This window comes from Xiphias gladius, chromosome 3, assembly GCF_016859285.1.
Source record: "Xiphias gladius isolate SHS-SW01 ecotype Sanya breed wild chromosome 3, ASM1685928v1, whole genome shotgun sequence".
Classification (NCBI taxonomy): domain Eukaryota; kingdom Metazoa; phylum Chordata; class Actinopteri; order Istiophoriformes; family Xiphiidae; genus Xiphias; species Xiphias gladius.
The window spans coordinates 8,200,005-8,215,313 of NC_053402.1; the positions used below are offsets into that span (position 1 = coordinate 8,200,005).

Consider the following 15,309-nt stretch of genomic DNA (forward strand, 5'->3'; position numbering starts at 1 on the left):
AAAACGCAGGGTTTTGGGCCACTACATTTAGATTTTTTTTTGATTTACCCAGAATAATCAGCAAATGAACAATGAAGGAAAGATTTTTTTTCCTACTGATAAAACGCTGAATGTCTACCCATAAGAAATGAGTGTAAAAGCTGTGAAAAAACAAATGACACAACCATATTTATATTTAGCCTAAATCTTTCCAAGGCACAGCTCACACAGATAAACAGTAAACACATGTACATTTCTTTGCGCATTGTGCTTTCAAGTTATCTATACACAGTGCATTTCAGCAGTAAACAAACATCTTATGAGTCACTTTTAGTCCTCTTCACTGATCATTGATCCATCCTGAAACCAACTTTGTTGTAAATATGTGCCAGATAAATAAAAATGCTGAAAGATAAACAGAGATCGCTAAAATCTTAACTAAAAACTATGACCATACTCAAACTCTATAAATATATACAATGATAGTGCCAGGTGACATACTGTACATGGTTATTGCAAAGCTAGTAGATACTGTGTATTATTTTGTATTGGTATAGCAAATTGCTGCTGCTGTTATAGTTTTGAAAGTGCAAGTAGCCAGTGAACATCATTGAATAAAGAGATGGATGAACAGGAATAAATATGTGATATAATGAATGTAACAGAATTAACTGTATGTCAGCAGGCTTGATATGAGCTCATTATATGAATTTAACTGAAGCCAATTCTTCCTCAGATGCCAGAGGCCAGTATATGTACACTAACATCAGAATACTGACAATCACATAATCTTATCATCAAACAAAGGAAAACAAAAACATTCACTTCAGAATTTTATCTTTATTAATTTACCATTTTGTATTGTAAATATCAAGATATTTCAAATCTCACAATCTACAAAACTGCAGGCATTTCAAATAATCTACTTTTACAAAAATCAAGTTTAATGCTGAAACAGAAGTGTGATGGGAACCATTACTGTGAAATACCATCTGCTCCTATTCCATTTTTATTTGCTGTATCAAGTGCAGCATGTTAAAGAATTGATTTCAAACCAATCAAACCAATCAGAGGATGTCTGATGAAACAGAGCACACCTCAGTACAAAATAACACAATGGGCATGCCTCCACACAATGACTTTATGAATAACATCATTTGATTTGTTGTTTTACTGTAGCACTGTTAAAACTGAACCAGTGGCCCGAATAGGGCCTGAAACAGTGAACATCAAAGTAGCATCTTACATTACTGTATAAGCAAACTTTTTCACAAGCAGCTGTTAAATGTGCTGACAGAGGAAAAATGATTATTAAATTAATCTGTATTTGTGAAGAAACTGGTGAATTCTATAGGAAAAACACCCTGTATGTAATCAAGAAATTATGGAAATAATGATATTTTTGAAATGTCACATGAAGAAAGGGTCATTTTTCAAACACAACCCCTGGGTAATCACTATTTCTTAAAATTTTCATTAGGCATCTTTGGCAGTAAATCTATTACCCTGGAGTGTTTAACCATTAAAAAGATTATCTTAATGAGGGCATAAAGCAATTTTTGTGATGATTCTCAAAGTGTTGAGCAGTTCAGTTTATGAACAGCGAACGCTATAAGGAGTCATTTATGTCCAAAAGGTCCTTAAAGTTGAGCTGCTGCTTTTCCACCTTGGTAAAAATAAGAAGTCCCTTTTCACTTTCACAACCCAGCAGCAACTAACAGCTACAATCCAACATCTGTGCTTTCATTTAACCCACAATCCACATGTCAACTGGTCTGTGAAACCATTAGATGGAAGGAGATTAATGGAGACTCAGTTTAATAAAGACTGCAGAGGGGGACTATATCACGGCAGTATGCTACCAGAGGTCACAAACAGTTACCGGCTCTCATTTAGACATGCAGCATAATGCATGTTACTTTTTTTTTCGCTCTCTTTGTTTGTATATATCTATATCTGTATATAATGATTTATTATTTATGTACACATCCCTATATAAATTGCAGCTATACATCACATCATTTACACACAGGTCCAAACTTGGTGAGTTTTTTGTACATAAGGATTTACTTCAGGAACTGTATTAGTCCAAAAGGTTTTTATATCTGTGACAGTATATGGAAGAAGTGACGGATTTATAGACTCTCTGCATGATGAGGAGAATTAAACACAGAGGACCAGCAGTACTCCCACAATGACCTCAAATATCTCTAAGCCCAAAAAATATATAACCACAATGTTTCAGTGGCACACACTAGGTATACATCATGGCAAGACTCTGGTTTATATATAAGAATGATCTTGAATCTACAGCTTTCTACTGTCTGAATCATGTGTATCAATAATGAATATTAAAAGTTGTATGTCAGTCCTATAGAGTCACTCACAACAGAGATGTATGCTGAAGAGGAAAACGTTTGCAGAGGAAAAACGACGCATAGCAAAGAACACCTAAAAACTACCTCTATAACTCTACAAAGTGCTAGTGTACAGGCATCTGGACACTAGATTGTGCGTTAGTTTGTGTAAGAAGACCGCAGGCCTTCCCATGCCATGGAGGACCACACCCCAAGCTGAAAAAACATTCAGGTCAAAGACAAACACAGCCTGTCATCTCCCATTACAGCTACACAAGCCATTTTCACACAATGGCAGCTCCAGATGATAGTGAGGACTAACTGAAAAACTTGGACTTTAACACAGAGAAACCACAACAACATAGCGTAACGTCTGAGCTCGATGACCTGATCTATGAAGCTCCAGAGGATTTCATTTGGATGACAAGACTGAAGCTCTACTATACAAATGTAGAGGTTTCTCCTAACACAGCATGATTGTGGCTGTTCAGGAGTTTTTATTACACCAATTTGCTGCTTTTTTCCTATGGAAAATTTCTTTGTTCTATACTTTATACCAGAATTTACATAAAAATCAGTGCAGCTTTCTGTCTAGCAACAAAAACCTGATTACAGCCTATTCAACCAAACATCAGGTTTTGGTTTGGTCAGCATGAGCCAGCCTGGTGAATACAAAAGAGAGGCAGCAGGAGCAAAGAGGGACAGACAGATGCAAATACAAACCTATGTTAAACTGATAAAAATAATCTTGCGACTCTTTCTCACGCACGCGCGCACACACACACACACGACAAAGCACAGATGGAATGAAAAATTTGGCAGGGCAAGTGCTAAGACCATAACATATGTGTTCTGGTTTGTTGTCCTAGTCAGAGAGAGACAACCACACAGAAAGGTTTTCACACAATGGGGTGTTATATCAAGCAAAAAGGCAGAGAACGAGGAGCCAAGTATGAGACGAGCAGCAGGGAGTGCACAGAGATTCAGGTGTTGGCTACTGAAAATGAAAAGTGCAACAATAGCAGCATGAAAACACAAGATCTCACACCAAGTGAAAGCAGGGTGGTCTGCAGTTGTAGGGGCTGATGGGATTTCACTGATGGTGCTTACAGTAAATAAGTGAGTCTGGTTTGTTTACAGTGTGGCTCTAACCAACAATGACTTAGAAACACTTTTTCAAGTCAATAGTTGTATCATAAAGTAGAAAATCCTGAAGTACATCACCGCTTGGCGTGTAAGATGTACTTCAGGTAAGAGGTCTGGAGATGATAAGGGAAAAGTACATTCATGTGAGTTGAACAACAGTCAGCTTATTGAGCTGTTTGGATGGAACAACATTAAAGAGGAACAACACTGAAGAGGGGGTAAAACAGAGAAAAAGAATTGTTTAGTCTTGGGGTGAATTTTGCAGTTAAAGATATTTAAGTTTGAGGCTGTTAACTTGTTACTGCTTCACCAACTTTTTAAGTAGTATTCTGTATGAATCAGGTTTGTATATTGCTAGATACTTGGAATGACTTTTGGTGAAACCGTAAAACTTTCCCTTCAGAGAAATACAGTGGTGATACCAATGAGTCAAAAAAATTAGGAAAGAACCACCCTGTTCAATGGAGAAAGATGAGAATCTGTGTATGAAACAGTCAACTGAATGCTACATGAACAAATAAGCTGTCAAATCTTATTTTAAACTGAGGAGTGCTGCTAGTACGAACGATACCGTATAACAGAGACAAACACTGGTACGCTCCAGTTATGTGCGCTTGTTCGAGTGCATTCGCGTAAGTCTGCCTGTCGACTGGGAGTGCTTTCACAGTAATCCTGTCTGTGCATGTACGTGCTCATGTGTATGTGTGTGCGTGTGCGCTTTTCATCTTTACAGCGACTTGTGAGCATGTGTGGGTGTTTGTGTGTGCTTTCTTTCTTTAACTGAGCATGACTGCAGCTGTCCCCAAATCAAGCCTGGTTACCATCTAACGTTCAAATCATCTCACCCTCTTTGCAAAGCGCCTCTCTAGGCCCATGTTTCTCTACTTCTTAACCCACACCAAGGCCCCTAATTGGCCCCAAAAGGCCCCGCCTTCCTCCTAGCCACCAATTACTGGAGCTCCTTCATCCTGTTGAGGGCGGAGCCAGCCTTGAACCACTCGATCTGCGTCTCATTGAAGGTGTGGTTTAGAGAGATGGACTCCTGGCTACCATCGCTGTGCCTGATCACTGCTGTCAGGGGCTGGAAAGGGACACAGGAGGCAAACATGAATCATGTGTCAATCATTTATCCAGTTTTTCTTTAACATAATGTTAGGAGAAGTTTGCCTGTCCTTTGGATCAATGTTTCATTAGTGCAGGATATTGCTCACATTGCCTGGGGCTAAGGATTTCAGGCCAGTGATTGAAATCTTGTCATCGGGGCGAATTTTGTCATAGTCGTGCGGATCGGCAAAGGTCAGAGGCAGCAGGCCCTGCTTCTTCAGGTTAGTCTCTGTGAAGAGGAAAAGAAAAGATGTGAAAATGATAATCATACTGTACTGAGTAAGCCAATTGTAACTTGGAGACTCTCTTTTCTCAATCAGTTTTCTCTGGAAGCCAATCACAACTATTAAGATACTGTTTACCTGTTGCCTCTACTTTTCATTAAGAAAATAAATAAAAAATTTAAATATAAGCATACTAAAGCTGCACATGACTCCAGTGATGCCAGAATAGCTCTAGACAGATGGATGTTTGCATGTTTTTTCTGAAATTTACCGTGGATTCTGGCAAAGCTCTTGACGATGATGGCACGTCCTCCCAGGTGTCGTGGCTCCAGGGCAGCATGTTCTCTGCTGGACCCTTCTCCATAGTTCTCGTCTCCAACCACCACCCAGTTCACTCCATTGGCCTGGATTATAAAGTTGAACAAAGATCAAGGAAACTTTTAAACTGCTGTCAGGAGAGGACAGATCAGACAAATAAAGTCAAGGCAATTTTATTTGTACAACACAAATAAGAATTTTGATTTTTTTTCCATTCAACAGCACTAACATACAGCATGCTATGCGTGTCACTGAATCACCCAGAGAGTGTAAAACAAATAATCAACAGACACCATTGCTCATCAAATTCACCTTGTAGTGGCGGGCCACATCTGGCACACCTCCATACTCTCCTGTCAGCTGGTTCTTGACGTTGTTGACGGCATCGTTCTCAATGTTGACAGCACCGATCAGCAGATTGTTGGAAATGTTGTCCAGATGACCACGGAATTTCAGCCAGGGGCCGGCGGCACTGATGTGGTCAGTGGTGCACTTTCCCTTCACCTACAGCAGCAGAGGAAAAGAGAGGAGGAAGATGAGTAGCAGAAGATGCAGGAGAAAGGGAAAGTTGAAGGAATGAAGATTTCAAATTGTCTACTATGTCCAAGCGAAAGTCTAATTTTTCCTACTTAAGATATAAATCTTAAAAAATTAATTAAATTAATCTTTAGTTAAACATAAGTACATAGTGCATTTGTCGGGATTATTTTCAGCTGCAAATTAATACATATTTGGTGCATTTTGTGTGTTTTCAGAAGCAGAACTATGTATGTGGGATTTGGTCAAAAATAAACTGTAGTGCCCCTGTTCATCATACTGAATGAACATGTAACCCAGAGTGACAGTGGGGCTAAATGATGTGTTTCTAAAGGCAGAGAGGGATAAGCTATCTCAGACTTGTGGACGATAACAATGTTATTTAGACTGTGATTGGGGCAGTTGTCCTTCTATTTGTGCAGCTACTAGCTCTCCCTTGCTTGCACATTAATCAAAGCTTTCCTTCCATTTCCTGCTCACCTTGATGAGGACCCTCATGTCTTCCAGGTCTTTTCCATGCCACTTGTCAAATGGATCTAGCAGCTGCAGACGGTTGCTGGAGGGGTTCACGTTCACCTGAACAACATCAAATCAGCATGAGATATAAAGGTTCTTTCAGGTATATTTGCAAAGGGTAGTGAGGTAGATAACTTCCAGATTAAACTGAATTTTATTTGAACACCAATAAAGATTTTCTGTCTAAACAATTGTCACATTACGCACTTCTGTCTTAACAATCCTCTTTCATTCTGTTAGTTTACACTTGCTTACTTTTTCATGTACTGGTTCAAAGTCTTATTGAGCTAAGACAGAAGATGCTCACCTCACTGAAAATCTGCTGTTGTAAATGTTGTGCTGCTTTCTGGATTGTCAAGAGTCGATACTGTATCTTTAAAGAAGAATCACCTTGACTGAGCTGCTCTCAGTGGGGGGATGCTGGTAGGTGTCCTGGCCCGGGTCGAAGTCTCTGGAGGGGAGCTCGTCACCGGTGGGGGGTTCCAGCTTGAATTTCTCTCCACTGGGAGCAGTTAGGTAGTCAGTCTCAGGGTTGAAGTTGAGGGTCCCAGCGAGAGCCAAGGCAGTGACAATCTACATTGCATTACAGAACAATTAGCCAACAGTAGCAGTGAAATGTGTTTAGATGACCAAAATGGGGAAACAGCCTTTTTGGGTTTTTTTTTTTGGAAAATACTTCACTGACACACCCACTGTATGCTGTGTACATGAGCTCCTGTAATTCTGTGCCCACGTAATTATTAACTGCTGAGCTTGTATTTTGCTTGACATGCAATATGCAGCCCTTCTTACCTCAGGAGAGGTGACAAAAGCGTGAGTAGCTGGGTTAGCATCATTCCTGGCAGTGAAGTTCCTGTTGAAGGATGTGACGATAGTATTTTTCTCTCCTTTTTTTACATCCTTCCTGAAGAGGAGAATTAAAAGCATGGAGCATGTTAGTCTGATACCTGTCATTTAACCTTCGTAACTCAGAGGAATTTTCTATTTGATCTTCAGATTTTACTCGGTACTTTTATACTATGTGCACCTGTTTCAAATCACTACACAAATCTAAATGTCTAAAGCCCTGCTAGTAATCCTTGGTTGCTGCAATATCCATTACATCCAAAAATATGAAAGTTTTTTCTTGGGACATAAATATGCTCAACAGATTATTAAATATATTGTATGTAAATGTGCCATTTTGGCCTCTGATTGATGCTAGAGGAAAATGTATCAAGTGTGCAAATTGGGAATAGTTTTGGTGAGTATGAATGAATCAGTCTCTTTAGACTGATATTTCTTGTTATGTTCACTGTGCCCCAATCACAGTCATTCATTTTCAAAATTCCTTTTCGTTAACCAGTGTTGGTAAAGAGGGCTAACTGATCTGAAACTGTAGCCAAACAAAAAGTCACCAAAGTTAGAAATCATCATCTGAGGGATATTTCAACAAAATTCCAGGGCAATATTGACAGTAGTTGTCTTAATATTTTTGCCCTGGGCCAAAGTGGTGGCAGACCACTCTAAGCAACTGTTATGACCTCGCTGCTAGTGAGGCAAAATTAGTTTTTACAAATGAGGAGCATACCTGTCCCACTGTCCAATGCAGGGTCCACAAGCATTGGCAAGTACAATTCCGCCAACATCACTAAGGATCTTGGCCTACAAGAGAGAGATCATGATTTTGAAGAAATCATTCCCTGCATCTTTCAGACACAGATTCGTATAAGAGTATAATGTAAAAAAAAACAAAAACAAAAAAAAACAACAAGGTCAAACTATCCAAATGCTATGGGTCACTTGCTAAATTTAATCATTAGTTCATTTTGATGAGATTCTGACTCACATATCCGTCCCTCTCAATAGTGGCGCGGATCTGTTCAGAACCAGGGGTGACTGTGAACTGGGCTTTGCACTTTAGACCTTTATCCAGAGCCTGCTTGGCCAGAGATGCCGCTCTGCCCATGTCCTCGTAGCTCGAGTTGGTGCAGCTGCCGATCAGACCTGCAAGAGACATGTTAAATGTTTGTAAGAGGAAAAAGAGGAAACTAAAATGATGGAGTATACAGCTACAGTGGCCAGTTGGAAGTACTCATCTATTTTTAATAACACATCTTGCGTATGAAATCGGAGGAAAATTGTTGAAGAGGACAAGAGACAAAAGACAAACAGTTATATTACGTTCAGTACTCATTCTGGTAAGTCACTCAGGAAGACCATCAGCTACATGACATAGACGTAATTTGATCTGAGCATAATTGGTCAATAACACAGCCAGTGCTAGAACAAAGAAAGAACTATCACATTTCATTAAACAAAGCATTACAAATATTAAAAATTGTGAGACAAAATGGCTGTGTCACAAATACTGACCAACTTTAACCTCAAGGGGCCAGCCGCTGTTCTTAGCTATGGCCCCGATCTCAGACACAGGGTGGGCCAGGTCAGGGGTGAATGGTCCGTTGATGTGGGGCTTCAACTGTTAGAGGAGGGAAACAAGGCAGAATGAAGGGTACTTAAAAAAAAAAAAAAGGCACACTAATAAGCACCTATGCTGCCTCATGCACCATCATTACCAAATGATACTGAATGAGATTAAGCAAAAGTATGTGACTAAACAAACCAATCAAATCATCTATATCATCACTTAATAATACTATAGCTCCTGATTTCTGTGTCTACACACAGACTGATGTCACGGTGATGAAACATTAACATAGAAAGCCTCATACAATGTAATATGGCAGTAGGATGTACAACCAAAATCCATACTACATCCTAATTCTAAGGAGTATGAGTATGTAGTTTATTCACAGTTGAAAAGTGACAGAAATAAGGATACTCAAACCAGATAGCATGCTGCTTTAGCGGTTAAATACAGTTAATTTTTGAATGTTCTGTTAATGGATGTTATTCTTCCACAAATCAATGTGTGAAGGAAATGGAGAAGCTGCTCACTGTTCCACGTTGAGATAGTGGAACAGCTCCAGAAAGATCTTGGAAAACAAAAGTATTATTTTTTATGCTCTCTCTTTGGGAAATTGAGTTGGCTTTGACATCCTAAAGTCACAGTTTGACTGTCACCCCTACTGTATCATTTCCTGTTAGTATAAATATGTAAAGTTTGTTGATTATTTTGTATCCTAACTGCTAAGTCAGTATGCTATGACAATTTGTATGTAGTACATACTGTAGAGAATTCTTATGTAGTATGGATTTGGGACATGCCGATGATAATGTTGTGCAGTACATAACTAATGCCAGGAAACCAAAGTGTTTTAACTCACCTCACTCAGGTTAATCTCAATGACCTGGTCGTATTCACAGCCCTTATCTGGGACCAAGTCATCTTTGAACTGATCAGCCACAGAGGAAATCTCTGAGAAGGAATGAAGAAGGAGACAAAGTTGGAGGTAAGAGACATTGAATAAAGACAAAGTATACAGATAACAGTAAGTGACTGACCTCCACGGCCGGTTTTCTCCAGGTACGTCCTCATGCGGTGGTTATAGGGGAAAACAGACGTAGTGGCTCCAATTTCAGCACCCATGTTACAGATAGTGGCCATTCCTGAAAATCAAAGGGTAATAGAGTAAATTATACTGTACTACGATTAAAGAATTATGAATTATTTATTCAAGCAATATATGGTAGTTGACACTGTCATTATTCTTCCTTTCTTTGATTTTCATATCTCAACACAAAGAATGTCTTTCACCAATAGTTTAAGTCTTGTGATGTATCTCATCCTAACCAGTGCAGGAGATGGAGTCAACTCCAGGCCCATGATACTCCACGATGGCTCCCGTGCCACCCTTCACAGTCAGGATGCCCGCCACCTTCAGGATGACGTCCTTCGGAGAGGTCCAGCCAGAGAGGGTGCCCGTGAGCCTCACTCCAATCACCTGAAGGAGAAAAGCACGGCTTAAACAGATGGAAAAACATGCAGATACAAGACATTTTTGGAGATAGTTAGTGGTTGAAAACAGAACAGACAGTTGATTAGATTCAAATAAATTTACAAGCTATCAGATGATGCCAAGAACTCACTTTGGGACACTTGAGCTCCCAAGGGATTCCAGCCATGACATCCACAGCATCAGCTCCACCCACTCCAATACAGATGGAACCCAGGCCACCGCCATTGGGAGTGTGGGAGTCTGTACCAATCAGCATCACTCCAGGATAGGCATAGTTCTCCAGGATGATCTGGCCAAAGAAAGGGACATTTCACAGTCAGTCACACATTTTCCCCATGTCACTTTAAAAATTTTTGGACTTCAAATGCCCTACATTTCTAGAAATGTCAGTTTCTAGAAGCACTAGACAAGAGGTTATATTAAATGCTCTGGTACAAATACTTTTAGCAAAGAAACTGCATGCTGACAACAATTTATTGAGGAATGTTTGTGTGATTATTCTCTCAGCACTGTAAGGTGTACAAAATTCAGAAAAGCCGTTTATAGCATCATTATAAATCAGTATACCTGATGGATGATCCCTGAGCCTGGTTTCCAGAAGCCGACTCCATATTTGGCTGCAGCAGTTGCAAGGAAGTTGTACACCTCCTGGTTCACCTCCTGTGTAAGAGTAAGAGTAATTAGGGAGCAATTAGAGCCCCTGTTGAGGTTATTTTCATTTAAATATAAAAGAATAAACTTGGAAGCAGCACTTAATTTTAATTCCTGTTATTCAAGCTGACCTCCAGGCATGTGGTTAACCAGACAATGTGATCAGACCTTCACATTTTGAACCAAACCATGATATGTATTGTGCCCACTGAAAACTTTTAAAGGCTGTTGCCTCTGCAACCATATGAATCCCTGCTGGAATAAAATGCTGCCCAAACAATGATAAACTGTTGTAAAAATCTCCCGAATTTGCCTTGACAATATTTTAAAATTAACCAAATTTAAAACCAAAAAAATTATCTCATACTGTTTGTTCAAAATATACTGTAGCGTGCAACTAGACTGTATAAACACTACTCACAATAGGAATTGGCTCTTGTTTCACTCATTGTGTTAATTCATAAAACCTCAAAATAAACTGAGCCAAAAGCCAGAGAAGAAACATAGCTATAGTCTCTCCATAACTGCATCTTCTCAACACCTTAATGGAATGTTACGACATTGGAATCAGATACACACTTTTCAAGCACCCAGCCTTAGTGTTTTTGTCTATCGTTGTGGGTATCAAATGTATGTGTGTGTGTGTGTGTGTGTGATATATGTGTACAATAAATGTAATCCTCCTCACTTTAGCCCTCTGCAGGTCCTGAGCCCCTCCGATCTGGGCCTCAATCAGGTGATCACAGTGGATAGTGGAGGGTACGGCCACCTTGGGCAGACCGCTGCTGATGAACTGAAGCATTGCCATCTGAGCTGTAGCATCCTGCATAGCCACGCGGTCTGGACGCAGGCGCAGATAAGTGCGGCCGCGGTCAATCTCCTGCCCTTCTGGATCATCCAAGTGACCATAAACGATCTTCTCCGACAGAGTGAGAGGCCTGTTGAGCCTGGTGGGATGGATTGGTGGAAAGATGTGGCAAATATTGTGTTGGACACTGAGTCTTTTTAAAATCAGACAAACCATGTTTTCTCTTGATACTTTTTGCATTTACTGAGAATGCACACTGGGTGGAATAATGTTTCAGTTCACTTGAACGACAATTTTACCTTCTGAGATCCTACTCAATTTGGCCCATAAAGTCTAACTGACAGTACTTCCGGAAAATACTATATTTGGCCGGTTGCAAAGAATCAGGTAAAACCCTGAACGCTAAATGTAACTATGAGGCTTATGAGGACAGCAAACATTTGGGGGCTGATTGTTCCTTCAATAGTCGGTGAGACAAAAGGCTTTTCCTATTTGTGGATTACAGTGTGTGGTTAACTAAGCAAAAGGGTATACAAAGGTCATACAAAGTAAGTTCCTGGGCCCTGCTGGATCTGACAAATCAACACTGTAAATGTCACAAGATTTACTATGCAGCTGTAATGAACAAACAGCTATTCCTCTTGAGCCAAACTGTAATCTACAAGGACTCTGTGTATGTGTGTGTGTGTGTGTTTCTGAGAAGGGCAACAGCTGCTGACCTCCTGCGTACAGTGTTGATATTCTCGTGCATTTTCTCATAGTTAATGCTGGAGCCAGGTTCAAAGCGGCTCATGGCCACCTTGGCTTTGGCACAGAAGGCTGCAGAGACATGAAATCGCCTCGCCCCGGTTCCGAGGGCGAGCTAGACCAGGGGGAAAAGAATACAATTCAGTGAAATAACATCATGAACAAAGTTTTATTGTAGAGCTTTACCACCAACACATGAAGTTTTGAGTTATATAATAACTAAGGAGCGTAAAGCGAGACAATTAGATTATGAAAGAATGGGAACACATAATCGGGGACAAAAGCAGATGAGGCTAGTTAAGACCTAATCTTGCACTGGACAATTGGCACCAGTAAAAATGTGACCTACAGAAAAACTACAGTAGATTGGTTAGATCTCTGCAAGATTAGTACCGGACACAAACAAAGCATACACTAATTAATCAGTAATTGCTAATACTGTTTATTTTATCCCACTTTACTCCAGCTACACCAGCTGCCACAAATGCTCCACTGGACTGTGTTAAAATCCTGGAATCCATCTCCAACATATGGCATTGCCATGTCTTTATGTGTTTCAGCAAGCACAAGCAGTGGTAAAAACTATCTTACTTCCTTTTTACAAAACTCTTTAAGGTTTTTTGCTGCTGTATTTCTGTATTGTGAAGACTGACTTTGAATGTCAAGATTTTGTCAGAAATCCTGCCCAACCCTGCTACAACAATTCCATACTGACAATCATCTCTTTGAAGACACAATATAAAACCTTAAAAACTTTTCAATAACTTAAATCTACCTGAAGTTTAAAATATGTTTTATTTCTAACCAATCGTTATATACTGTATACAAATATTGCATCAAAAATCTGGCAGAAACTCAATATTGGTCTGAATATTAGAAAAGTTTTAAAGCATTTTTATTGGTTGTCTTTTGTGACTGCCAGCAAAGTAAGCCATTATAGAACTGGATTTAAATCTGATATGTCAATAGGTGGTCCTATGTGATATACAGTAGGAGGGAAATCTTTAAACCAGCTATGTTCAGTTGCTTAATATCTGTCCATTAGTGGCGATATTCAATGGAAAGTCACTGTGCTCAAAGAAAAGTGGGTGAAAGTTTATACAGCTCATATTTCAGAGGTTAGCCTCACCCACTGGACTGTTAGTGACAGTCTGAAACTCTGAGTGAATTCAACTGTCTCCTACACTGTTAAGTAGGTATTAGCACCAGAGGTACACACATACTGTCTGTAAAATTAATATTGGACCCATTACAGCACCTTAATGCCTGTACTTATCATCTACAAATGGAATTTTTAAATCAGATTCCATGAAAGATACATTTAATTGCATTCATTTTCTATACAAATGTTATAATATAGTGTTAAGGTGAGCCTTCTGTGCTTAAATTATTATCCAGAAATCACGTGTGATGTGTGCATTTTATTAGCAGAAACAGTCATTTTGGGATGCCCATTGCCTTTGCAACCTAAAGATTAATATTACCACCATAACACACTGACAAGTTTTGGATTCAGTATTTGGGTCAGTAACTGTGACAGTAACAAGTGGTCAATCAAAGAACTTGAATGTATAATTTGTATATAATATCAAGTCCATGCAATGAAAGCTATTTAACTCATATTGATCCAAATAATAAACTCAACATTTTATTTGGTCATTTCTTCAGTCAAATCAAGCACAATATTAAAGGTTTGCCCAGAAAAATAATTAATGTCTGGACACCATTTTTGTCTCATTTTCAAAACTTGACTAATCATTGGTGTTTTTCTCCTTTATACCGCGTGACATTTATGTGTGGGAATACTCGTTGTAGGCATATGTTAATGTTTAAATGTGTGATGGTCTCTTTGTAGATTTATATTCTGACATTAAAATAAAAATATATGAATAATTAAAGAAAAAAAAACAGAATAATTAATTAAATTGAATAATTAAAAACAAAAACTCATCAAAGGATGTTTACATCCTTTATTAAACTGCTGTTTATAGAGAGCCCGGTGCTTTGCAAAATAAACACTATCTGATATGATTCACTACCCACCACGGGACCGGAAACACATAGCTGTGCAAAAGTCCCTGTTGTCAAGAGTGAACTGTTATTAAGACAACTCCGTAACCTTGCGATCACCTTGCAAACATCAGGACACTGAGGCCCGTTTAAAGCCACTGTTCAGCTGTGATGTTGATAAAAATTTGATACTGCTATTAATAATAACATGATTTAATGTTTGTTGTCGTCAGGTCGGACGTGGTTTATAACCGTTACAACGCGTCGCTACCCGGAGGCAAACGGGGACACTGTGACCTGACAGACAGCGGCTCGGTGCGTACTCTGCTCTACATTTACCCGTCGCCGGTCAGCCATAAGCGATGGCGCCTGTACAGCCCAGCAGAACATATCTGTTGTCACATATCTACTCCATAGCATGAAAGTAAAATACCTTACAAATGTAAAATAACGTATTCTTACCCGCAGCCTACTGACAGTCAAACAATAAGACGCCATTTTGTTCCCTGACAAAGATGAGTGTCGCCCTGGTGTGACGTCACTGGATTAAAGGAGCCCGTTATTTTTATGCTTTGACGTCACTGGATTAAAGTAACCCGTTATTTTAATCTTCAAATGAGAAAAAAAGTTTTTTCTTCTTCTTCTTCTTCTTCTCCTTATAATAATAATAAAAATTATTATTGTTGTTGTTGTTGTTGTTGTTGTTGTTATCATCTCCGACAAGGAGGTTATGTAATCACCCGTGTCTGTTTGATGGTTTGTTTGTTTGTTTATTTGTCAACAGGATTATGCAAAAGTACTGAACCAATATGCGCCGAAGTTGGTGGAGGGATGGGGCATGGGCCAAGGAAGACCACCTTACATTTTGGGGCCAATCCAGATCATTTACATTAAATTTTAATTTTTTTTCTCTGAAGTCTGGTGTATTTTTTTTTTTTATAGCATTGGCCTTGGCGGAGGTCTAAGCTCTACTGAGCACATTTTCTAATTATTATTATTATTATTATTAT

At 39.3% G+C, this 15,309-nt stretch overlaps 1 protein-coding gene across 1 annotated transcript; it reads right to left on the bottom strand.

Annotated features, from left to right (window-relative positions):
* Positions 1–70: 70 nt before the first annotated feature.
* Positions 71–14,839, bottom strand: LOC120784929 (aconitate hydratase, mitochondrial-like). Its single transcript, XM_040119081.1, has 18 exons — positions 14,762–14,839; positions 12,262–12,404; positions 11,423–11,681; positions 10,651–10,743; positions 10,214–10,372; positions 9,918–10,068; positions 9,629–9,733; positions 9,451–9,542; positions 8,537–8,642; positions 8,010–8,167; positions 7,752–7,825; positions 6,974–7,085; positions 6,572–6,754; positions 6,146–6,241; positions 5,441–5,632; positions 5,082–5,214; positions 4,694–4,815; positions 71–4,563 (listed from the first exon to the last, which is right to left on the bottom strand). The coding sequence occupies exons 1-18, from the start codon at positions 14,795–14,797 to the stop codon at positions 4,432–4,434; spliced, it is 2,346 nt and encodes a 781-aa protein (XP_039975015.1). The 5' UTR covers positions 14,798–14,839; the 3' UTR covers positions 71–4,431.
* Positions 14,840–15,309: the final 470 nt, after the last annotated feature.

Excerpts from the sequence above, each read along its gene's own strand:
- LOC120784929 (XM_040119081.1), bottom strand. The coding sequence starts at position 14,797 with ATGGCGTCTTATTGTTTGACTGTCAGTAGGCTGCGG. Across the intron at positions 8,643-9,450 it reads TTGAGATTAACCTGAGTGAG|TTGAAGCCCCACATCAACGG; the intron begins GTGAGTTAAAAC and ends CTCCTCTAACAG. Across the intron at positions 7,086-7,751 it reads TGCATTGGACAGTGGGACAG|GAAGGATGTAAAAAAAGGAG; the intron begins GTATGCTCCTCA and ends TCTCCTCTTCAG.